This window comes from Bos taurus, chromosome 4, assembly GCF_002263795.3.
Source record: "Bos taurus isolate L1 Dominette 01449 registration number 42190680 breed Hereford chromosome 4, ARS-UCD2.0, whole genome shotgun sequence".
Classification (NCBI taxonomy): domain Eukaryota; kingdom Metazoa; phylum Chordata; class Mammalia; order Artiodactyla; family Bovidae; genus Bos; species Bos taurus.
In genome coordinates, this window is record NC_037331.1 from 50475395 (window position 1) to 50501540 (window position 26146).

The 26146-nt window shown below is 41.1% G+C and overlaps 1 protein-coding gene across 2 annotated transcripts in view; it reads left to right on the forward strand.

Moving 5' to 3' along the window:
- Window positions 1-7317: 7317 nt before the first annotated feature.
- CTTNBP2 (cortactin binding protein 2) overlaps window positions 7318-26146 on the forward strand; it is a 168904-nt gene continuing 150075 nt past the window's right edge. For both annotated transcript variants that reach the window (XM_005205448.5, XM_059885861.1), the window contains exons 1-2: window positions 7318-7409; window positions 20550-20657. In XM_005205448.5, coding sequence (XP_005205505.2) covers window positions 7329-7409; window positions 20550-20657 — 189 coding nt within the window. In that variant the 5' untranslated portion in view covers window positions 7318-7328. The remainder of the gene's footprint in view (window positions 7410-20549; window positions 20658-26146) is intronic.

Below are 26146 nucleotides of genomic sequence, written 5' to 3' on the forward strand. Positions count from 1 at the left end.
GGAATCTTCACATTTGAAATACCTTTGTTCTTTGAAAGGCATTCAATTTCCATCAGTCTCTTAGCTGAGGCAAACCCAAGGCCACCCCTCACTCTGTTCTTCCTCTTCCCTTTAAATCTTTTAACTTTTTTCTTATTTTCTGAAACCTATGTAGGCATGCTACTCCCTAGAAATAAGAGGAACATTGCTACCCTTTAAAGACTAGGATTAGAATTTGTATGTCATATTAGTTCTACTTCTGCAATGTCATCCTTTATTGCCAACACAGTTTTTCATGTCTGACTGTAGATGAGGTAGCAGATCAGTGCCTGGATTCTGTTCGTCATTGGCAACTAGAGAGTCTAAACTGGCTCCACCCCAATCTCTAGACTGAGAAAACAAGTAATACTGTCCTGGAGCAATCCACTTAGGAAAGGGAACACTAGGAAGTTCCATTAATTCGAAACACTCTCTAAAAGTAGGGACATGTGTTTTTCAGTTCCAGTCATGACAGAGTCCCTAATATTGGACCAATCGTCTTACTGAAAATTAAACAAGTGAAACAACATATTGATACATGAAACGACTGTTAGAAAGCCTTGATGTGTAGTGAATACAGGCAGGATTTCCAGAACAATGATTCTTGAGTGAAGTGCTCGGGATGGCATAGAGGTCAGTTGGGGAATAAAGATGAGTTTTACTGGGCTAAAGAGACAGGTCAAGATGTGGGGGTTGCCACAGTGTCTGAGAGATGAAGAACAAAACCCCAGAGAATAAGAAACTTCAGAAAAAGAGTCCAAATATTCTGTATACAATTTCCTCTTAAACATTAGGCTGATTTCTAAGCTGGGCATGTGCATGATGAGGCTTTTAAAAAGCAACAGAAAACAGCATCTGAAAGGGGCAGGAGTTGAACAAAGATTTAATAAACAGGACACAAAACACTAATCAGAGAGGCAAAAAATTGGTAAATTGGATTGTATTAAAAGTAAGGACTTATGTTTTGATTTACAAGTTCATGAAAATATTTCCCTTTCAGAAGCTTTATTGCTTTACTTCTCCCATTTGAATCTATGATTACGTTTTTTTGTTTGGTTCTACGGCTCTAAAAATGATTCTGTAGAGGAAATAGAACCATACAATGTGGTATTTGTAAATGGAGTGCCTTTACCCACTGCTCACATTCAGGGGTTTTGAGCAGATTCTGCTCAAATTTAAAATTTTAAATTTAAATTCCCCATCACTGTCCCCATGGGTATCTGTGGCCACATGGGGTGAGGGTGGAGAGCTGATCAAAGCAGAAAATGTCAAATAAACGTGTCTTGTGACCCAGAGAGCATCATGCCTTTTGGATAGTCTGTGATCAGGAATTGGAAGCTGAACACTGACAAAGTGAGGTCCTTAGCAGATAGTAGGACTTCCCTGGTGACTCAGATGGTAAAGCATCTGCTTACAATGCGGGAGACCTGGGTTCAATCCCTGGGCTGGGAAGAGATGGAAATGGCAATCCACTCCAGTACTCTTGCCTGGAAAATCCCATGGATGGAGGAGTGTGGTAGGCTACAGTCCATGGGGTCACAAAGAGTTGGACACAACTGAGCAACTTCACTTTCGCTTTAGCAGATACTACTAAAGGGAAGACATACATCTCAACTGAATTGATTTTTAACAAAGAAGAAGTTAATGCTCAAAGTAATAACTCATGAAAATCAAGTGATGTAATAAAGGGATTTTGACTGATAGTAATGGCTAGTAGGTGGCTATTTCTGTTTTCCATTAAAAAAAAAAAAATCTTATTGTTAACAAAACGACTTCAGTGGTTAAATGTCTTTAATTGTTATAGTAAAATCCCAGACTACTTAAACCTTAATGTTGATTTTTCAGACGTATTTTTCTTGATTATTCTATAGGTGACTTCACTTTCCCTAGGATGAAAATAGCAACACCAATGGTTATTTTCTTTAAATTCTTGAATCATAAATAAGACCAAGCCTTCAAGTCTAGCTATGACATTGCTTTATTCATGTTTTGACTTAAATTTTATTTTGTTTGGTTAATTGAATAATGTCTGCTACGTATATTTATAGTATGCCTTTTCAAATAATGACATCATATTTTCAGGCACTTTTAAAAAAGGCCAACAGATTTGAATCAGTTAAAAAAAATGTAGACCAACAACTATTGTCATAAAGTGAGATTTGGGGCAGTATAAGGTGGAATTTATGTCTCAAAAATTCCCAAAATATTTCAAACTCCATTAACTTGGTATATGGCTAATGATGACAATTGTCTGGGAAACAGTGGTGTATTGTTTATTTCACAAGTTTCCATTAGCGAGCTATATACTTACAGCTTTTCTCTTGCATGTTTTTGTTTGTTTTACACATCTTTCCCACCCACTAACCAGCCCCCCCACCCCCCGCCCCATGCACACACAGACTGCGCAGTATGTGGGATCTTATTTCCTAGACCAGGGATTGAACCTGTGCTCTGTGCTCCTTGCAGGAGAAGCACAGAGTCTCAATCACTGAACCGCCAAAGAAGACCCTTATTTTGCATTTTGTGTCAGAAGTAAATCATCACTAAGTCAATCATACATTCCATCTACATATTTATGAAGATTTAAGGCCATCATCTTTAGTTTCCTTATCAATTCTTCAAGTACTACATTTACCTTTGAATTGAACAATGCACACCCCATAGTGAAAAGAAAATCTCAGTTTTGATTTTAGAGCTAGCTCTGCATTCCTCATCAGAGGAGAAAAGGGTCTGCTCTCATAATCTATTTAAATAGTTTTTAAACTTTCTAAGAAAAATAAAGCTCTCTATAATTAATGCCTAATGGTATAAACACCCCTGCTTTGGTGGTTGCCTAGTAACTACATAAGGCAGGCTTCTGAGGTTGCTAAAGAGGCTGAATAAACGGAAACAGTCAGATTCATTTCCAATTCAGGTGGATGAGGGACAGCAATGGGTTAGATTTCTTTGTTAAAATTGTTTTTCCATAATAGTTTTGCACTAAACTAACTCTTGGAAATGACTTCTGCAGATAAGAGTCCAACCAGCAAATAATAGTTGAAGATTTTAACAATATTAAATGGAAGTGCTTCCCTGGTGGCTCAGACAGTAAAGAATCTACCCACAATGCAGAAGACCTGGGTTTGATCCCTGTGTTGGCAAGATTCCCTGGAGGAAGGAATGGGAACCCACTCCAGTATTCTTGCCTGGAGAATCCCCACGGATGGATGAGCCTGACAGGCTACACAGCCCATGGGGTCACAAAGAGTCGGACACGACTGAGAGACTAAGCACACAAATAGAAGTGAAGCAACACTACTGTATTCTATATTAGCCTGAGTTTCTGTTCTTAGAGTGACCAAACTGGGGAATAATGTTCTTACTAAAACCTTAACTCTTCAAAAAAATCTTGTATTTGGACATTGCTTTAGCGTTGAATGACCAAATGCAGTTCCCAACTAGAGGTGGTGTTAAAAGGGCCTGGGAGTGATTATAATAATATATTTATGTTTAGTTTTGGCTTGCGTCTACCTGGCATGTTTAATTTCCTAATTATATTTTGCTTTTAGTTTAGGTAAAATTAGCTTGCATTCCCTTGGCACACACCAACTGCAGTTGGTGGAGGCGGCCTTCCAAAACCATAGGTTGTTGACAAGAGTGGCTAACTAGATTAGGGTTAAATATACTGAGAAATCCACAAAGAGCCTGAGCACATGCAGATAATGACAAGTTGACTAAGAGGGAATGTAGTTAGGTCATATGAAAACTCATTTCTGGCAATGTCTTGGTTTCAAAAACATGTGATAGATACAGGGCAATCAAAGCTCATCTGTGCTCTTTTGTTAGAATTTCTTATGTCAAGATCTGGGGCTTCCCAGGTTGGCCACTGCGGTGTAGACAGGGATAAGTATGGTCTGGAATATTTATATTTCATAACTATAGCCCTATGGATAGAGTCAGAAATGATATGCTACTCAGTAATTTTGTCATTTGGCAACAGTAAGGCATGGTAACATATGGTTTGCTCTTTGGAGTTAGCATAAATGTTGCCATTGACTGAAATTAAGAATTTTCTTATTCTAACAGGGAACCAGTTTTGATACATGTGTAAGTTCTTTCATCTTTTCACGTGGAAGGAAGCACACACTGCATCATTATGTATAAGACTCTGGGGTTTTGGTTTAGTGGGTTGAAGGATGTGGCCAGTGAGGTCAAGGTCATGGTTTAATCAGAAAACCACTTGGTTCCCCAAGCAAAGTCTGCATTTCTAGCTGCAGAAACCCATTTCCTTGGTTTTAAAAGAGAATTCTGAAGAGTGTGCTATGGCTCAGCACAAATACGTTTATTCCAGGATTCAGAAAATAATAATTCAGAAAATAATTCTGAATTCATTTGTCAGTGGATCATCCCTTTTGCTCAAAGGAGAAGACAATGTAACCAATAGTTTTCTCTGTTTGTAAAATATTCAATATCTCTCCTTCCATTTTAATGCTAAAAGAAATTTACTAATTAGAAATCATTATTCATTTTGTTATATATATTCATTGCTTTTCTTCCTGCTTATACTTTCGCCCCTTCTTTTTTCATTTTCCAGAAATGTTCATTCAAACCCTAGGATGTCTTCTTTTTTTTTTTTTTTTTAGTTGGGGGAAAAATTGTTTTGCAATGTTGTGTTGGTTTCTGCAGTACATTTTTTAGCTGTTTAATGAAGCTTCAAAAGATTTAATTTCTAAAGCCATTAAGTCAGTACCCTTTCAGATCTGTTTTAGTTTGACTCTAATTGAGCTTGTCTTTGTGCAAAGAGAAGTATTTCTGAGTTAATTTGCAATCTCAACAGAGGCTAATTTAGGAGAGAAGTTAATCCATCAAATGTCCTCCTGGTGGAGAAGCAACCCCAGCCAGGTGACTAGTGAGGGAGTTAACTCCTGGTGTGCTACTTCTGTGCACTAGGTTGGGACATTCCTTCAACCCTTAGCAGTGTGCAGTGGCAGGTTTAAGGTAGAGACAAAAATGCTGTTTTTCTTCCCAGGTCTTGAATTTTGGCAGTTAGAAAATGCCCTGTGACTTCTTTTTCTTTCTTTCTTCCTTTCCTACTTGTTTATTTTTCATTAAAAACAAAAAATGAGAGAGGAAAGAAAACACTCAGGGATTGATTTCTTTGTGATGTGATAGTTTTAATTTTATTTAGACTAATAGAAGCTATTTATTCCCAATGATGATTTTTTTAAGTTGAGCTTCATGTATAAAATAAATGAGATTTGCTTCCCAGAAATATTGTCATGTCATATTTCTAGTTCTTAACTCCCAAGTGAAGTTTACTCTTATTTTTTCAGAAGTCAGTTGGTTAATTTCTTGGGTAGTAATTCAATTTCAGTATCAAGTATCAGTATCAAGAAAATATATTACCTTATGGTGTGAAAATGCATTTTGAAAAGAACAAGGAATGCTTTTGGTTCCAGCTCAAAATTTTTACTATCAGCTCAGCATCTACGTTTTACCATCAAATGCTTTTCTTTTATCTAATAAGGAGTCTAGTTATTCTAGTATTGAGCAATTTCAAAGAAAATATTTGATAAAAGAAAGTGGTATAATGAATAAGGATGAAAACCATGCAGATAAGAGAGGGAGGAACTACCAGAGAGAAATCAAAAGAAAATAAATGAACATTTCTGCTTAAAGGACATGCTGGAAGTGATTTCTAAACCTGTGACGCTTAACCCAGGATTCCAGGTGAAAGTTCTTTATGGATGTAGCACTCTTCTGGAAGGGAACTTTTTACAGTTTATCAATTATCCCCTTTAAGGACCTTTGCAGAAAAGATTTTCTCTGTCCTGTTTTGCCTTATATTTAGATCCAATTTGGAAAGTGAAGCAATTAAAGTGCTTTCATTTAGGAGGCCGCCATTTAAAAAAAATGAACTCTGATCTGTAATCCTCAAACTAGATATTCATCTTCCAGAATTTCAAGTCCAGGATTTGGTTGTGATTTGCTTTTCCTTCTTTGAAACGTAGCTTGAATGCCTCCATTTGATTTTGTGCTTTCAACACATTTTTAGGATCTGGAGATTTGGGAAAGCCTACACCATATGGTCTTGATAAGGTGATAGATTTTCACATCCGAGGAATTGGCAGGAAAGGGTAGCAATCGAAACCGATGTGGGGAGGGAAAATGAAGAGTTTGGGCCTAACTCACACATGAAATACCTTCTGAGACTTTATAATTCCCTAAAATCACTTTTTAGGCAAGCTTTTGCTTTGTCTCGTTCTTGTCCGGTGTGTGTGTCCTCACTTCGTTGTTGTCAGTCTCTAAGTCGTGTCTGACTCTTCTGTGGTCTCATAGACTGTAACCTGCCAGGCTCCTGGGTCCATCGGATTTTCCAGGCAAGAATACTGGAGCAGGTGGCCATTTCCTTCTCCAGGGGATCCTCCCAATGCAGGGATCCAACCCGCCTCTCCTGTGGCTCCATTGGCAGGCAGATTCTTTACCACTGAGCCACTTGGGAAGCCCTACGTGTCCCCACTACATGGGGATAATTCTTTTAAATTCTCTTAAGAGTAGAGAGCTGTCTTTTACAAGTAATGACACAACATTTCTTCGTTAGCCTGCTTTCACCTTTTTGGAAAGAGATTGTATAGATAGGTACAGTTGAGGGGCCCGGTAACGCAATAAACGGTAGTAGCAGACATTCTGATGGGGAATTTGATGGTTTTGGAGAATGAGAATCAAACAAAGGCAGGCATATAAACCAAACGGGTAAAAACGTCCTGGCGGCAGTGTTGGGGGAAAAAAATTTTTTTTAAGAAAAAATGAAAAGGGTGCCTTATGCGATTTCTAGACGTGGGCTTGGGGGAACTGAAGAGAAGGACCTTACTTGCTCTAATAGAGAATTCGGATTCCGGAGGCCGGACATTTAATCTGTGTGTCTTTGCACCGCCACTTTCGTGGGGCCGTGTCAGGAGAATCAGCTCCTGGGCTCTTTCTTTTCCTTCACCTCGCCCTGTGGCTTTAATTCTCCTATTTGCGCTCAGGGCCTTAAGCCGGCCTGGGCATGTGCCCAGTTCTCGTACCTCGACGAGCGGGCGGATGGCTGCCGGCCCGGCGCTGGGCGCACGGCGGGGCGGGGACCGGGCGGCGCGCCGGCGCGCAGCGGGTTAAGGCGGCGGGGGCGGCGGCTAGGGGCGGAGGGAGCGCGGCGGCGGCGGCGGCGGCTGCGGCCCGGCTGCGAGCGCCCGCGTCCCCGGCCCGCCGCGGGTTAAGCGCCGCCCGCGCCGGGAGGGCTGAACCTGGAGCCGCCGCTCCGAGCTCGCCTTCGGATCCGCTAGACCAGGAAGATGGCGACGGACGGCGCGAGCTGCGAGCCCGACTTCTCCCGCGCCGCGGAGGACGCGGCCGGGGCCCCGGCGGAGGCGGCGGTAATCGAGGTCCCAGGGTGGGCATGAGATGCCGGGCTGGGCGCCCCCTGGGGCGCTCTGCACGCCCGGGCGCTTCCCGGTGCCCTCTCCTCGGAGTGCCCCCTCCAAGGGGTCGCCTCATCCCCGGAGGCCGGGACGAGGCGGTCGCCTGGTCTGGGGATCTCGTTTGTCTTCTGCGCGCCTCGCGGGTAGCAACCCCGGTCCGCCCGGTTCTCCGGGCTCCATGCGTGCGTCCTGTGCGGCCCCTGCACGCACCCCCTCTGCCGCGGTCGGGTTTGCCCAGGGGCGCGGGCAGGGGTGTGTTTCCTGGCGAACTTGACCCCCTATTGTTCGCCTCTGGCTGCTCGCGTGGTTGTGGACGCGTGTCTCGGGGGTGCCTGGCACCCCTCTACGGACCCGGAAAGCTGCGTGGGGGCGGTGGGTCGGCGCCGATCCGGTGTCGGGATGCCCATTGTGTGTGTGTGTATGTGTGTTGTGTGTGTGTGTGTGTTGTGTATTTCCGTGCCTGAGGCCCCTTGGGAGCGGCCCCATGCCCAGCTGTGGGCGCTGCTGCCGCTGAGCGCGGGCGCTTGGGTCCTAGCTGCCTGCTGCCCCATCACTTGGTGATGATTGGGGTTGAGGCGGGCGAGATGTCCTCGTTCTTCCCAAGACCCCGGCGGGTTTGAGGCGCAGCACCTGGTATCAACACATTGTTCTTCGCTGGGATCTAGAAGCCAAATGAGCTTCCATCTATTGCTGGTCCCTCCTTTCACCCCCAGAATACCCAGTGCACAGAGGTTCAACGGTTAGTTTCCAGCCCCTACCTTGGGGGAAGGCCAGTCGCACAATACCTGCGTGAAAATGTTTTGGGGGTTTGGGAAACAGCTCGGGAGGAGCTGCAAGGATCTGCAAAGAAAGGCAGCTCTGGGAGCGCCTTCCAACCTTGGCGGGATCCCATGAGCCAAGCGTGGACGCCCTGGCGTTTTTCCCACCTGTGACCTGACCAGTGTCGGTGAAGGAGTAGCAGAGGGCATGGCTAGGTGTGAACATCCAGGGCTGCTTTAACTTCCTATTCCTCTGTTTGGAGATATGGCTTTCTGGAGAGGTGAAGGAGAGATGTGGAGGAAAGCTACTTGGCCATGTGTAGAGCTGAGCCTGGGAAGGAAAAGAGAAACAGGGAGAGAAGGAAACACTGAGGCGGAGGGCTGCTGTTTTCCACTTGTGAAACTGGCAAGTTTTGATTTGAAACTTTTAGGAAAATTGATGGCTCATTCTCTACGTAGAAAATGTCGTAAGATTTCATATGAAACCTACCTACCTGTGATGCAGGAAATCAGTTCCCCTGTGTAAGGTACTAACTATAAAGAAGCTAGCTATTAAGACAAACCTCTGAGAAGTTGAAATGATTGGGTACCTTCATCCCCAAGAGATGGTAAGGGGAGGGGAGTGAGGGAAAAGAAAGAGGTGTGTTTTCTTGTTTCCCAGAAAGGTTGAATTTGTTTGCTTAATTGACTTAAAATGGGTTTCTTTCTATACACTCAGTATTTTAATCATCAAATAATTAAACAAAAACAGCTGAGTTATGGTCCGTAGCTTCCTACTACCAAATAGTAGCTACCAAATCATCTTATTTGGTAAAATTACAAACAGAGCTTTAGACACAAGCAGATTTTTGTGTTAGGAAGGTCAATGTTCCCTTTCTGCTGTTTAAATTTTCAGGAGTCTGGTATTTTAACTGCTTAGAGGTAGAGGTTTGATCATTTCATCCTGGTGGATTAGAATAGCCATGAAAAACCTGTGAAAGTGAAACTCCTTTTTTATTTCCGTAGACTCCTATAGGGTTCTGAGGAGATGCAATAAGAATTCTTAATCTAATATTTTAAAAATGTTTGGTATTTAGTGAAATTTTAATGATGGCTTCATAGGTGGTAAACTGGACATTTATCTTTGAAGTAACGTACAATCTGCGTATAGCTGCCTCTTGATCTATAGACTGATTTTTTAATTAAAGAAAAGCTAGATTAAAGAATATTTGTCATTATAATTGCCTCTAGTCTAATGATTAAAACTTAAAGGCATGATTATGCATTTTAGGTTTATGGCAACTGAGGACTTAATTATTTTAGTGGATAATTTCTTTTTTGAGTTTTTGAAATTTATTTCAAGTCAGTTTATATATTATGCATTTTACATGTATATTTGGCAGTAATGAGCCAACAGAGACCCAAAGCGGTAGGCTATTTTTGAAAGTGAATGTTTTCATTAAGTTTTGACTATTTAGATTGTTGCTTAGAGACAAGTTTAATTTATAGTTTTCAGCTTAATATGATTTTCAGTGGAGTGTTTTAAATTTAGTTGTGGTCCTTGTTCTTAGCTGTTTAAATCCTGAAAGCATCCGAAGTATAAGGCTAAGGTAACAACTACATTTTTCAGTAGGATCATATTAATAGTGTTTGCTATGAACCATGCTGGAGACCTGGATTATTTTCAGTGTCTTAGCCAAATGTGATGTCTCTTCGACTATATTGCTATTCTACTTTGAAACTAACTCCTAATGGATAAAGCAGCATGGAAGACAGAAATCTTCCTGCCTTTAATTGTCACCGAAGAATTTAAGAGTAAAAGGAAAACACAAATCTTTTTAGAGCTATGTTTGGGAACTGGACCAACATTCTTGTTCTTCTAGGCTTTTCTGGAGCAGTTAATATACAAAATTTTGTTGTCATGGTGATAGTGACAAAAAAAAAAACTTGAACAATGATTTTGTTAAGAATGCACAATAGTGATGTTAAACAAATTAACAGCTAGCACCTTGAAAATTGTGTTCCCAGGTGACAGTATTGAATATAAACCCAATAGAAAGAACTTTTAAAAGCCAATTTTGCTAAGCTTTCTTTAAAAATTATAGTTATGTGGCAGCTATAGAGTTTTGAGAATCTCAAGGTAATTAAGGTAATGAATTTTCTGGATTTAACACACATTACCAAACACATACAGAGGTGGAGATATTGTAACATCTTTGCTGTTCTAAAGTGAAACATTGCAGTGGTAGAAACTCACAGGCACCAGGGAATCAAATCAAAGACCATGGGGTCATGAGAGGCACAAAAAAAAAACTGCAGCAAGAACCTGGGGAAAGAGTCACAGGGAGGATTCCTGGTGGAAAGCTCTGGAAGCATTCCACAGAAGGATGGAGGACTTGGACAGGAAGACTGCAGGTAGCAGTGTGAAATTATGACTGGTTTCCAGGATTCCTTGAGAGGAGACTTGGGACAAAGATGAGCATAGAGGTTTCAGTCTCAACTATGTGCTTTAGAAAAACCACTTAGAAGTTGGGAAAAATGTACGAAAATATTCCCCAAGTAAGAATATACATGATTTTATCAGGGTGCTGCTTTGTTTCTTCTTGAAAAGGTTGTATATTTCTATTTGCATCTGTTTTTTGGACTTCATTAGTGTTGTTTTCCTCATTGTTCTATTTCTCACAGGAGTAACTTAGTTGAGAGAAAAATATTTGTCCTCTTCTATGATTGAATCCATGCCTAGATTCCCACTTGGTCTTATCCTCTTAGCTTCACATAACTTTATGAAGTGAGAAATGTTTCACAGGCTTAGTACTTAGCCGTGTACAGATATCTGCTGTTGATCATATGGACAGCAAGGCTCTCACTGGGATAGAGCAGCCTCCTTCCTCAAGAAAGAGCAGTGTGGATTTTGTTTGTGAAAGCAGAGGTTTCTTAGTACAGTTTCAGGCACATGGTAGATTGTTGTTGTTCAGTCACTCAGTTTTGTCTCTTTGCAACCCTATGGATTGAAGCACATCAGCCTTCTCTGTCCTTCACGGTCTCCCGGAGTTTGCTTATACGCATGTCCATTGAGTCGGTGATGCCATCCAACCATCTCATCCTCTGTCATCCCCTTCTCATCCTGCCTTCAATCTTTCCCAGCATCAGTGTCTTTTCCAATGAGTTGGCTCTTAGCATCAGGTGGCCAAAGTATTAGAATTTCAGCATCAGTCCTTCCAATGAATGAATATTCAGGGTTGAGAATCTCAAGGTAATTTAGGTAACAGATTTTCTGGATTTAACTTCAGGATTAACTGGTTTGATCTCCCTGCTGCCCAGGGGATCCTCAAGAGTCTTCTCCAGTACCACAGTTTGAAAGCATCAATTCTTCAGCACTCAGCATTCTTTATGGTCCAACTCTCATATCCGTACATGACTACGTGGCACATGATAGATATTCCACCAATATTTATTGAATAAAGAAAGTGAACATTCATCAAGAGCCTGGGCCATAATCCTTAATGTTGATGGGCTAACTAGAAATTTTACTTCATGTGTTACAAGATTGTAATGAAGCTGTTGGCCTGTGATTTGTAGTAATTATAGATGTTATCGAGCTCTTCTTGTTTCTTCTTCTTCTGGTTCTTGTGGTAGTTGGTTTTCATTTTATATTGTTCCCTTCTAAGCTGCTTTTCTCAATGATATTTCAGCTGCTTTACATTTTTTTTAATTAAATTTCCAACATGGTTAGTTTTCCCTTTAGATTTTCCCTCATCAGAACAATGATTGAGGCTAGGGATGTGGTGGTGGAGGGATGAAACTGCACCCCTCCCATCCTGAATTCTTCTAATAATAGAGTCAAGGCCAAATCACCCACTAGGGTGTGTGGAGGGGGAGGATGGTTGAGAAGGGGTCAAGAGAGGTGCTGGAAAGCTTGGAAACAGGAAGAGGGAGTAGAAGGAAAGATTGGGCAGGAAGGACATTTGGAATTGTCTGCAGATGTCCACAAGTGTGGAACTAGAATTCAAATTTGAACGTGCCCAGGAAGGATGGTGCCAGTTTCTCTCCCTCCTTCCCCTGCATACTTTACCACCTAAGCACATCTGAGCATTGCTTTAGAAGGTGGCTTTTCTTTGAATACACTTGGTTGTATTCTCTGTTGGAGCTCCTTTGCAGGACTTATATTATATGGAAAAGGAAACTTGTCTTTGACGATTAGGTAAAGAAATGGAGAACAGGTACAAGAGAGACGATGATGATGACATTGATAGCAGAGGATTTTTAAAATTTTACTTTGTTAAAATAACTTGCTCAAGAATAACAGCATCATATTATTAATGCTGTGCACAGTGTGGTCCCATCCATGTATAAATCTTGATTTTAGAAAAAAAAATGGGGCTTCCTTGGTGACACTAGTGGTAAAGAACCCACCTGCCAATGCAGGAGGAAAAAAATTGTTCTCTTGAAATAAATTGTTAATAAATAACCAAATACGTTGAACGTGAATGTAAAATGTTGTTACAGTAAGTGCAGTGGAGCGAAGTTAACATTGCTACGTGGAATGGATACTTGTTTGCAAATGATTTGATCCTGACATTTTTATATTTCATTGAAAGGGCAACACGGTGATGCCAAAGGCCTGAGTTCTTCTACAGAAGGGCTTTGTAACTGTAAGACGGTTCATTTAGTTGTCCATGTCTTAGCTCTTCACTTGAAAATCAGTGTGCTGATATTTGCCACCTACAGATAATCAAAGTGATAGTCTTCCATGCATTCTAAGCTTCTTAAAGGACAGTTCCTGGATCTGGGTGCCAGCTCACATGTGAAAATGACCCATGTCCCATGTGAGGTATTGTTAATATTGGAAAAAAATGAGCTACGATGAAAGTAGGTGTTTGTTTTATCTGAGATGTGGTCCTTCTTTTCCAGAGTTAAAGTGGAGGTTAGAGGAATTGTGAAAGAGGGAGAAGGGAAGGGAGGTAACTGGCCTTAATTATGAAATGCTGCCACCCCTGGCTGAGCCATATTTGTGCTTTTCATTCCCCTTTTCTCCTACTTAAAATTAATTACATCCTTTACCAGGTTTCCTTCCTGACAGTCAGTCTGTTTACTTGTTGGTTTTACTTCCTTCTAATACATGGAGTTGCTCGTCTTGCATGGCAGACCCCCGGCGGCATGGTTGACTTGAGGTGCATGGCCATGGAGAGCTGAGCCCAAGTTCTCAGCATGTGGCTTTAAAGGCGCATGCCAAGTTGCCCTACTTTAGGTTACTGTAAATGATTTTTGAAAAATGAATGAAAATGACCTATCAGTTACTTAGTTGCCCCTAGAGTGGGCCATCACGCTGTGTCTTAGTAAGATTGGTGTATCTGTTAACTTGCCATTTTACATGCTTTGTGTTTTTATACTGAGCAAAAGAGGCATTTTCATACCAAAAGTGAGAGGCATGTATGTTAGGTAAAATCATTCAAAGATGGAATTGCTCTTGCTGTCCTGACGCATCTAGTAGAGGTGAGAAGATGGAGAGTTAATATGGATAAGTAAGTATAAACCAGTGAAGACACACAGGAAGCAGGGCATAATTACTTGTCTGTAAACTAACAGAACAGACTCTTAAGACTGACTTGAGAGTGAGAGACTTCTGAGTCTGAAAAGACCTAAGGAAGGAAGATTCGAGCTGTGTCCTGAAGAAAATGGGATTCAGATAAATTAGAGGAGAAAGGAGAACTAGAAAGAACAAGATCAGAAGTGTGCAACTCTGGTCAGGAATACTCTTACCAGAAAGAAACTAGAAGGAATAATCTCAAAGCAAGACATAACTGCAGAGATACAGTTTTAGACCCTGAACACATGTACTTTTCATCATAAAAATCTTTATAATTGGCTACACATTTTAAAAAGAGTTTAAATATTCTTTGTACCTGGATTTAATTTTTCCATGTTAATGATAGTTTTCACATTTTGATTTTTCTCCTTGAAGTCTCAATATGAGTTTCATTGCTTTCCTCTTCTTTACAACCTTTTACATTCATTCCCAAAGCATAAATCTTGCTTACACAAAAAGTTCTAAATGCATTATTAATTATTAGTGAAAGTGAAGGTCACTCAATCGTGCCTGACTCTTTGCAAACCCATGAACTATAGAGTCCATGGAATTCTCCAGTCCAGAATACTGGAGTGGGTAGTCTTTCCCTCCTCCAGGGGATCTTCCCAACTCAGGGATCGAACCCCGGTCTCCAGCATTGCAGTCAGATTCTTTACCAGCTGAGCCACAAGGGAAGCTCACTATTAAACTGGGAGGAAAACATATTTCTGTACCTTCTAAGCAAAGAGGTAAAAATCAATTTTTCTTCAAATATTTCTCAAAGGCTTCAGGGAATGACCTAAATTTCCACAGCCCAATAATCCAGTTACTCTGATGGTATGTGAAATGAGGACATTTGGGGGCTGGAAGAGATTTCAGAGATCATTTAGTACAGCTTTCTCATTTTACTGCTGAGAAACCTGAGATCCAAAGAGATGAGGTAACGTTCTTTCAATCCATCTGCTTTCTCAGACACCCCCCTTCCTCCCTTGTAAATTCATTGATCAAATGTAGGCACAACCCACTAGATTTGAAATGGAGATGCTCTTGGTATCTGAGAAGAGCTAGAGTGCATGTCTGCCTTTGTGTCTGGTCACTAGATTATCACCATAGCTGATGCATATGGGCAAAGATCTGAGGGGTACTTCTGCCACTGCGGCTCATAATCATAACTTCTAAAGGCTCTTTTTGTACCTATCAATGTGCTGACCCCATTAATTCCTAAAGGGTCTTCTGGCCCTTTTGTGGCTCAGTGGGTTGAGAATCTGCCTGCAATGCAAGAGACACAGGGGATGCGGATTCCATCCCCATCCCTGGGTTGGGAAGATCCCCTGGAGAAGGGAATGGCAACCCACTCCAGTATTTTTGCCTGGAGACTCCCCATGGACAGAGGAGCCTGGCGAGTTATAGTCCAGTGGGTCGTAAAGAGTAGGACACGACTGAATGACCAAGTTTGAATTTCCTGTGTAAACAGAGTATTTAAGATTTGTTCTTTCAGGAAGAGTGTGGGAAGAGTGGTAGTGGAGGAAACTGGGTATTGGCCAGTGTTCAGTTCTGGCAATTTAAGATGACAGCTCAGCCAGCTTCTATTTTCATGTTTCTCCTTTTTCCTTTTTCTTTGGAAGCTTGTAGGAGAATATTCAGGAGAATGCTGTCCTACACCTGCCCCAGATAAATTAAAGTGTTGCAGACTTTTGTGTTGAACAGTAAGAGTTTGAGGTTGTGTCTGCTTTTCCACGTATATATGTCCCAAAGAAATCTTTCTATCTGATGACCAGACTCAGGATTAGTTTAGGCTGCCTGTGCTGCATTTTCTAAACTAGATGTTAAGAAGTGCTTTTCCTAGAGTCCTTTTTCTGGCAAACATCAAACATGGTAGGCAGGAGAGTGGCCTGTGGAGTTGAAATCTACCAGATTTTTTTCTTCCTTTTCTGTCTGAGTGCCTTGCCGTCATTAAAAAAAAAAAAAAATGAGATTTGAATTTTTCCCTGTTAATTAGGAAAAGCTATCGCAGACTTCCCTGGTGGCTCAGACGGTAAAACGTCTGTCTACAATGCGGGAGACCCAGGTTCAGTCCCTGGGTTGGGAAGATCCCCTGGAGAAGGAAATGGCAATCCACTCCAGTACTATTGCCTGGACAGAGGAGCCTGGTAGGCTACAGCCCACAGGGTTGAAAAGAGTCGGACACAACTGAGCGACTTCACTTCACTATTGCAGTGGTAATAAAGTTTAGTCTCTGAACATGTCTGCTCTGGTTTTTGGGCGACAAGGGCATGGGTGTCATATTTGCTTAGGGACCTTTATGTAGATCCTGATTATTTTTTATGTGAGTGTGGCATTTAGATCTATCCTGTCTTGTATCTTCTTTTGAAAATTAGGTTTTCAAGTTAGTCTTTTCAAATATTACATGATTTATCACAAAAAAAAATAGTAAAGAGGATGAGAGGAAACTTTTGTAGGTGATAGATTTGTTTATGGCATAGATTCTGGTGAAGGTTTCATGGGTGTTTACTTACCTTCAAACTCATCAAATTGTATATATTAAATATGTACAGCATTTTTTGTGTCAGTCATACCTCAAAGCAGTTTAAAGTACAATTTAAAATGATCATTTTACTCTTAAACCAAGAGACTTTAATAACTGCTTTTTCTGTATCTAAGTACTTTTGTACTATAAATGTGTCAGAGCAGATAAATGACACTTTGTATGAGATAGTAATAGAGTTTTTAATGAGTTTTTTTGGTTCTGGGCTTTATTTTTCTAAAAATACCAAAATTCTTTGAATCTGTTTGTGAAATACCTAAGACCTATAACATAATTTCATATACTTTCTTTTCCTCTTATTTTGCCAGTTTAGGAGGTGAAAACATCAAGTATTGGAGAATGACCATTTGGAAATATGCTTATAGTATCTTTATTGTTGAAGGTCACAAATTAGAAGTGCCTTCAGTTTGGAAGCAAGGGTGAGAGGTAGAGGACAGAGAAGCAGGCAGATAGATGCACTAGGCTTAAAACAATGCATCACTTAATACATTAAGACAGACTTTTTTTTAATATTCTCTGTAACAATTTATTGTTTAGCAAGAATCCTTGTAACATTGTTTCTTTAATGACTTTTCCTTTTTATCGATGGTAATACATTAAAAAGAATAGACATGTTGGTTGCAGGTCACATGTTGCAGTGTTGATGATGATGGAACCAGGGCAAGCTCTTCTGACTCTAATGTGAATCAAATCGTGGCAAAGTCTTTCATAATTTATTAGTTTTTAAAGTGGAGTGCTTTGCTTATGAAGCTTCGGGGAAACAAGGACAATAAAATATACAATTAATTAAAATCTGTAGAACCACTGGCAGCATTAATAAAACATTACCATCTAAAGCACATAAGAATTGCAGCTTGCTTTCCCATCTCAGTGGGAAAAACCAGGATAAACGAGTCTGTCTCTCATCATAGTCAATAAACTGAGTTTATTGGACTTGGGCTGGTAGATTTTCAAAGAAATAGGCTCATAGCCAATATCCCACTCCTCCCTTTTAAAACATCTGGGAGCTCTCAACTTTAATAATAATAACAATCACCTGCCTTTACTTCATTGATGCATTCTTTTTTTAAATTGAAGTTTAGTTAATTTCTACTGTACAGCAAAGTGATTCTATTATACATATATATACACACATACACACAAACGTGTGTGTTAGCCACTCAGTCGTGTTCAACTCCTTGCAACCCCATGGACTGTAGCTTGCCAGGCTCCTCTGTCCATGGGGATTCTCCAGGTTGCCATTCCCTCCTCCAGGGGATCTTCCTGCCTGACCCAGGGATTGAACCCAGGTCTTCTGCATTGCAGGCAAATTCTTTACCATCCGAGTCACCAGGGAAGCCTATATGTAGGCATCTTGTATACATATGTATATAGTATTGAATATAGTTCTCTCTGCTATACAGTAGGACCTTGTTGTTTATCTGTTCCATATGTAATAGTTTACATCTGCTAATCCCACACTCCCACTCCACCTTTCCCCGAGCCCATTCTCTCTTGGCAGCCTCAAAGTCTGTTTTGTAAGCCTGTGAATCTGTTGCTGTTTTGTAGGTAGGTTCATTCGTGTCATATTTCAGATTCCACGTATAAGTCATCTCATATGGTGTTTGTCTTTCTCTTAGTATGACTGACTTCACTTAGTATAATAATCTGGTTGCATCCATGTTGCTGCAGATGGTATTATTTCATTCTGTTCTATGGCTGAGTAGTATTCCATTGTATACATATGCGCCACGTCTTCTTTATCTGTTCACCTGTCGATGGACATTTAGGTTGCTTCTGTGTCTTAGCTACTGTGAATAGTGCTGCTGTGAGTGTGGGCGTGCATGTCATTGATACGCTGCTGTTTAATCTTCACCAGAACTTTGTGGGATAGATGTTGGGATTTCTGTTACACCGATGAGAAAACAGACTCAGATAAGTTACAGAATGCTTCTCCAAATGTAGTCCATGGACCAAAACCACCAACAGTAGCAGGAGCACATAGAAAGGCAAATTCACAGCCCCATCTCAGACTTTCTGAATCACACGTCAAGGATGAAGCCCAGCGGCCTGTGTTAACAAAGTCTCCAGGTGATTCTTTTGCTTGAATTTTGAGAATAACTGGGTTATAAAGCTTAAGTGACGCCACTAAGTAATGGGAGCAGAATTTGAGCTCTCATATATTGGATTTTATTTTTCACAATGAACATCTCTAAGTTAATCTTCCAAGCAGAGGTCACCCAGAACTACCCATCCTGTAGGCTTGCTACAGGTTTTCCTTTCTCTTTTTCCCACCTTAGCCCCTACCTTTCCAAATAACTGCTTTGTTGAATGTATGTGCAAAAAGAAACAATTTTAAGGGTACGATCCTTTAAAAATCTTATTCAGAGAACCAGTTAGCTCTGGTCTCTGTTCCCCTTCATACCATTATGTCCTCCCAGAAGGTTCTTTTGCAACTGAGAAGTGACCAATTCACCTGGTCATACCTGTTTGGAAGTCCCTGGAGTCATTTATAGGCTTTGCTGTGTTTACTTGTTTGTCATCACAATGATAGTATGGTGTCAGATACACAGTTGCTAAACTAGTTCTCATTGGCTTATTGATAGAATAGCACTGTTTTCGTCTCTAGAATGTTGGCACCATGCTGGCAAAGGATGCAGACAAGTCATAGTTCTTGGTTGCAGTTTTGCCATTTCCTGGCTTTCTGATCTGGGTACATTATCTGACTCCTGAGTTGCGGTTTTCTAATTTGAAAAATAGAGGGGATGATAGAGATCTAACAGGTTAAATCTGTTTCTTCAGGAGTTCTTTGGATGGTGACTGGGTTTGTCAAATGAGTCGTGACGGGAAGGAGGAGTGGGCTGCATGTTTGGAGGGCGCTGGGGCTGTGGACTCACCCAGGCCCAGAGGGCAGCATGCTAACCCGCCCTCTCTCAGCTTCGTCTGTGAGATGGCTGTCAGGAGACCTGCTTGTAAACGCTGTTGTGAGGAAAGAGGGCAGAGTTGGCAACAAAAGAATGGAAAGCCGTGGTGTGTCAGTGGGATGCAGTCATCAAGGAGGAACGGTAGAGAAGGGCACAGGGCTGCATGGGCAGTGGGTAAGGATTGTGACCCCCAGGGCCATGGTGCCATCACCTCCTGGGATAACTGATCTCAGCCTCGGCTCCCTATCAGGCTGACCTTACGGAATGCAGGAAGTCAAAAGCATTGTGGAAGAAAGCATATAGCGGGGCCTTCAGAAACACCTAACCAGCAGCCCAGATGACTCCATGAGGTGGCAGGCCTGGCCTCTTAAAGTCATATTGCCTGCATGCAGGAGTGTGTGTGTGTGTGTGTGTGTGTGTGAGAGAGAGAGAGAGAGAGAGAGAGAGAGAGAGAACATGTGTGGTTGTGGGGGTAGCAAAGAGCATGTTCCTTCTAAAGGGGCAGCTGCTACTTGACTCTCTGACTTTTTCCCCTGTGGGAATGTGAATCTGGGGTTACCCGGTCATCTGAGTTTGGAGAAGCCAGTGATCTGGATTTTTTGGTGACATCTTGAGATTTTCTTAGTGCTGACTGGAGAAAACAAAAGGCTTTGTGGCCCAAGTAACACACATCTGTGGGCCAGATTTGGCTGTAGGCTGCTAGCTGGTGGCCTCTGCAGCAGAGTGTTCTATAAACATGACCTGTTATTATTGGATGTTCTGGAATTTATAATAACCTCCCAGGAGCCTTTATGTTGGGGCCCTTCTAGGAATATAGTCATGCTTTCTTTGCTACCCTCGTAACTTCTCCCCAACACAGACTGGGCCTGTTTTGATATAGACTCCAGAGACTTTAAATTTCTGTGGTATAATTTGAAGAGATCCTGAAGCCAGGTGGGCAGTCAGGCTGGGAAAATAGATCTCATTAGTGGAGAGACGTGGAATATTGTCTGTGTGGTTTTTACCTCTCCTCATAAAAAGTGAAAGTGTTAGTCACTCAATCATAGCCCACCAGGCTCCTCTGTCCATGGAATTCTCCAGGCAAGAATATTGGAGTGGGTAGCCATTCCTTTTTCCAGGGGATCTTCCTGACTCAGGGCTTAAATCCAGCTTTTCCTACATTGCAGGCAAATTCTTTACTGTCTGAGCTGCCAGGGAAACCCCTTCTTGTAGAAGGTCAGAACCTACGTTGTCTGCTGCTGAATGGGTCCCCAGTGTCCCCTGGGTTTGTTGAGCCATTGGGATAAATGTGATCCATTGCATACCTTTCTGAATCTTTTTCATTTTTTAAAATTTGTGTTACAGAAAAAAGAGTTTGATGTGGATACCCTCAGTAAATCAGAGCTTCGGATGCTCCTCAGTGTGATGGAAGGGGAGCTGGAGGCCAGAGACCTCGTCATCGAGGCCCTGCGGGTAAGAACCTTCTAGGGCTGAGTCCCATTTCTTTGTCACTTTCTTTTCTCAGATGGCCAATGGCAAAGCTGCTGCTTCTTAATTTTTGAGTCATGTAGCTTTAAAATGTTACATCAGGTTAAAATGTGCCCCTGCTTCCGAATACCAACCCATAACCTTGATAACCCCTAACAAACCCTCAGGTCGGATGGACGTTGAAAGAGAGAATGATTCTAAACTCTGATTTGAGGAACTTGAGAATTAAAACTCTGTAGCTTCTGAAATTGTTTTATATTTCCCATATTTCTTTGATTAAAGACATAAGTTCTCGGGAAATTTGTAGCTTGGTATCCTACATGTATGTGAGGCCAGTGAGGAAAAATTAAATGAATCATTTATAAAAGAAATTGCTGGTAGTAGAGGGTTTTTTCTTCCTATATAAGCTGTAAATGATTTCTTATTTTCAGAAACTCTTGAGTTAAAAACTAAATCTTTATATATACATATGTATCTTTAAATTGTTTTATTACTTTTTTTCATCTGATCTTATAGTAATTTTTAATTTTTCATAATTTGCAAAGAATTATCTTCCAGTATGTTAGAATACCTCAACAAAGTTTTGTTTTCTTTAAAAAAATGTTTTTAAACTTTCTTGATGTAGAATTTTCTAATTGGTTACCCCCAAGATTAGGTTTATAAGCCAAACTTGAGGGGTTTTTTTTTTTTTCTGTTTTATATTTAATACTTTGTATGTAAGCAGGTCATGATTCTTGGTCATTTAATCAAGAGGGATATATTTATTATACAGGAAGTATGGATGTATTTTTTTCACCAGGAGATAGTTCCTTAAACTTTGTCTTAGGGAGTTTAACATGTGAAACTTTGTGGAATGTATCAGCAGTGTTCCCCATGTGGGTGCTAATACAGTGGGGAAAGAGGTAAGAGAGGTGAATGGTTAGACGTGATGGAGATGGGGCATGTGCTGAGAATCCAGTTGTGTGGGGAAAGGGGCAGTAGTTCCTGAAGTAATGACTTAAGTCATTTTCACAGCCTGGAAATTGCTTTTCTGGGGATAATAATGATTCTTCAATCTGATGACAAAAAATGATGGTCTCAGAAAAAAATGGATTGTGGTTATAGCAACTTCATGCCAGTGATGAGTTGAGGGTGTTGAATTTTGAATGATAAGATTTGCTAAGCAAACCTGTGCACAGTTCGGTAGTGAGAGGTTTCCATCCTGTTCCACATTTGGAACATTTGCATTGTTTTGTTGTTCAGTTGCTAAGTCACATCCAACTCTTTGTAACCCTGTGGACTGCAGCATGTCAGGCTTCCCTGTCCTTCACCATCTCCCAGGGTTTGCTCAAACTCATGTTCATTGAGTCAGTGATGCAATGCAGCCATCTCATCCTATGTCGTCCCCTTCTCCTTCTGCCTTCAATCTTTCCCAGCATCAGGGTCTTTTCCAGTGAGTCAGCTCTTTGCATCAGGTGGCCAAAGGATTAGAGCTTCAGCATCAGCCCTTCCAGTGACTATTCAGGGTTGATTTCATTTAGGATTGACTGGGTTGATCTCCTTGCAGCCCAAGGGACTCTCAGGAGTCTTGCATTGTTTGCCAGTGTGTATTTTCTTGAATGAACTTTGTGGGAGAAATGCTAAGGCAGTTCATCACTCAAGGATATGACTTTCAGCCCAAGGAGAGAATAAGGAACAGTCACCTGTAAGACCAGTTGTGCAGCTTCTTGAGACTAAAGGGATATGAACGCTTCAGTTCTCCCTTAGATACTTCTCTGTCCCTCTCTCATGCTCAGTCTCTCAATCGTGTCTGACTCTTCTACGACCCCATGGATGGTAGCCCACTAGGCTCCTCTGTCCATGGGATTTCCTAGGCAAGAATACTGGAGTGGGTTGCTATTTCCTCCTCCATGGGATATTCTTGACCCAGGGATTTGAATGTGTGTTCCCTGCATTGCAAGCAGGTTCTTTACTACTGAGCCAACGGGGAAGCCCCCTGTCCCTCTCTGTTTACCTGTAAAAGTCATCGGCACCGAGGCATTTCCCTCTGCTTCCACCCATGTTGGAGTGTTTAGTGGCATTTGTGTTTTTATGTGTCACCTTAGCAACCACATGTATTTATCTTTTTAACTTAATTGCAATACTTTCAAACTTATGCAGAGGTAAAGGCTTGTTAATGATCAGGGTTTGCCAAACTGTAAGTTTTTCATAGAATCAAAGAGTGCTGGAGCTGCAAGGAGCCTTAGATGGTATTCTAGGTCAGGGTTTGCATATCTATCAGACCCAGTTTCTCGTTTTTCATGAAATACTTTGTGTTCCCCTTTTACTACGTTGCAATGAAATGTATGCTAAATTGTGTATATAAGTAGGCTATGTTAAAAATAGCCAATACATTGCCCTAATTGTGATATAAAGTGACAGGAAAGTAATTTATAATAAAATATTATTCATTTCCATATATAACTGCTGCATGACTATATTGGAAGACAAGATAAATTAGGTAGGTATTCCCACCTATTCTCATGACATTGCCATGAATGCAGTCATTGCAGAAGAATCCTGATCCAGGCTTGCCATGTCATTGACTGGGACACAGGGAACAGATTTGCCATGGGTAAAGTGATTTCTCTGAAATAGTGAATGACTCTTGGTAAAGTTCCAAACGAAAGCACACATTTACATGGGAGATGACCATGAATAATTTAGTGTTCATTGATGTAAGTGAAAGTGGAGAGTGAAAAAGTTGGCTTAAAGCTCAACATTCAGAAAACGAAGATCATGGCATCCGATCCCACCACTTCATGGGAAATAGATGGGGAAACAGTGGAAACACTGTCAGACTTTATTTTTCTGGGCTCCAAAATCACTACAGATGGTGACTACAGCCATGAAATTAAAAGACGCTTACTCTTTGGAAGGAAAGTTATGACCAACCTAGATAGCATATTCAAAAGCAGATACATTACTTTGCCAACAAAGGTTCATCTAGTCAAGGCTGTGGTTTTTCCTGTGGTCATGTATGGATGTGAGAGTTGGACTGTGAAGAAGGCTGAGCGCTGAAGAATTGATACTTTTGAACTGTGGTGTTGGAGAAGACTCTTGAGAGTCCCTTGGACTGCAAGGAGATCCAACTAGTCCATTCTGAAGGAGATCAGCCCTGGGATTTCTTTGGAAGGACTGATGCTAAAGCTGAAACTCCAGTATTTTGGCCACCTCATGCGAAGAGTTGATTCATTGGAAAAGACCCTGATGCTGGGAGGGATTGGGGGCAGGAGGAGAAGGGGACGACAGAGGATGAGATGGCTGGATGGCATCACTGTCTCGATGGACGTGAGTCTCAGTGAACTTTGGGAGTTGGTGATGGACAGGGAGGCCTGGTGTGCTGCGATTCATGGGGTCGCGAAGAGTCGGACACGACTGAGTGACTGATCTGATCTGATCTGAAAGCTGAATTAAAACAGCTTGTTTATGTGTGGAAAGAAGATCCTCTGTGGGCTCAGAGAGTCATCCTGAAGGTCCTAGTGAAAGGAGTGAGCGGAGGGAAAATTGTGGGGGACTTGGGACAGCTCCTGGATATGTGGCAGGCCCCAGCCCTGCTTCCTAAGTGCCACTCACTGCGACACTGTTTTCACCCGTTTCAAGAATGCCTCCTCGGGTACTAGCCTGTAGAGCACCACCAGTCTCTCTTATACATAGACTCAGACAAAAAGGAAGTCCAAAGAAATTGTGACTTACTTCAGGTTGAAAACGTGGCATGCTTAAACTTGGTGTGTTTGGAAATTCTTGAGGTTTTTTTGGTCACTTTTTAAAATTGGGAATCGTGATTGATTTGTGTAGATGATTGAATTTCTAGGAGTAGGTAATAATGTTGTTTTCACATACCTGTTGTAGACTCACTCTGGTGATTTACTGATTGGCTGTTCCCTTGGGGGCATTTGTTAGAGCTGGTGAAACTAGTGAAATATTTACTTGGGTCCAGATGTGTCCTTTAGTTGCCTTTTCTTTTAATAGCGGAGTATAAGTTAGTGACTGGCTAATGCCCCAGAAAGAAACTGGGAAGGAGAGAGAAAGTGAAACTTTCATTTTGTAAGAAATTTATTCCTAAATAAAAAGTCAGAATCTACTCAGTAAGTATTCAGTTGGGAGAAATACATTTTGTTTAAAGATAAAGTCAAAAGTAATTTCTCTGAGAATAGTGAAGATTTTTGAATTAATATATAAATTGTGATTTTTTTTTAAGGTAGATGTTGCCTAATTTGTACTCTAAACTTTAAGATTTAGAAATGATTCTGTTGTGAGGCATTAAAATTCTTTAGAATTTAACAAATGTTAAAAAGGTATTTCAGACCAAACTGTGTTATTTTACTTTTTTAATCATGTTATCTTGATGGCTCTGGATAAGTTATGATCAAGTTAGATATGGCAAGATATGGTCAAGTTATAAGATATAGTCAAGTTACCATAAACGTTGCATAAATCATTGAATTAATTGCCTTAGCCTTGTTAGGACAATCCGTAAATACATTTTTGGGAGAAAGATGTTAGGAAATTGCAGTATATATTTTGATACTTTTACTGTTTTCATATGTTTAAGGTAAAAATATTTTTCAATAAGCTTATGGCCTTATTACATGTAATATTCAACACATTAATTTTTATTGGGGGAAATTATATTTTAAAAAGCAATATTAATGGAAAATCTGAATTGCATAAAGCTGCTTAACTGAAATGTTATAATTTCATCATATAAGAAATACTTTGTTTCTCAATGATTTCCCTCTCATTCACATAAAGTAGAAATAAATCATTGAATAAGTATCAGATCAGATCAGTCGCTCAGTCGTGTCTGACTCTTCGCGACCCCATGAATCACAGCACGCCAGGCCTCCCTGTCCATCACCAACTCCTGGAATTCACTGAGACTCATGTCCATCGAGACAGTGAGGCCATCCAGCCATCTCATCCTCTGTTGTCCCCTTCTCCTCCTGCCCCCAATCCCTCCCAGCATCAGAGTCTTTTCCAATGAATCAACTCTTCGCATGAGGTGGCCAAAGTACTGGAGTTTCAGCTTTAGCATCAGTCCTTCCAAAGAAATCCCAGGGCTGATCTCCTTCAGAATGGACTGGTTGGATCTCCTTGCAGTCCAAGGGACTCTCAAGAGTCTTCTCCAACACCACAGTTCAAAAGTATCAATTCTTCAGCGCTCAGCCTTCTTCACAGTCCAACTCTCACATCCATACATGACCACAGGAAAAACCACAGCCTTGACTAGATGGGCCTTTGTTGGCAAAGTAATGCATCTGCTTTTGAATATGCTATCTAGGTTGGTCATAACTTTCCTTCCAAGGAGTAAGCGTCTTTTAATTTCATGGCTGTAGTCACCATCTGTAGTGATTTTAGAGCCCAGAAAAATAAAGTCTGACACTGTTTCCACTGTTTCCCCAAGTATATTCAGTATCAAATCAAGTCTAAAGGAAAATACTTTGAATTTTAAT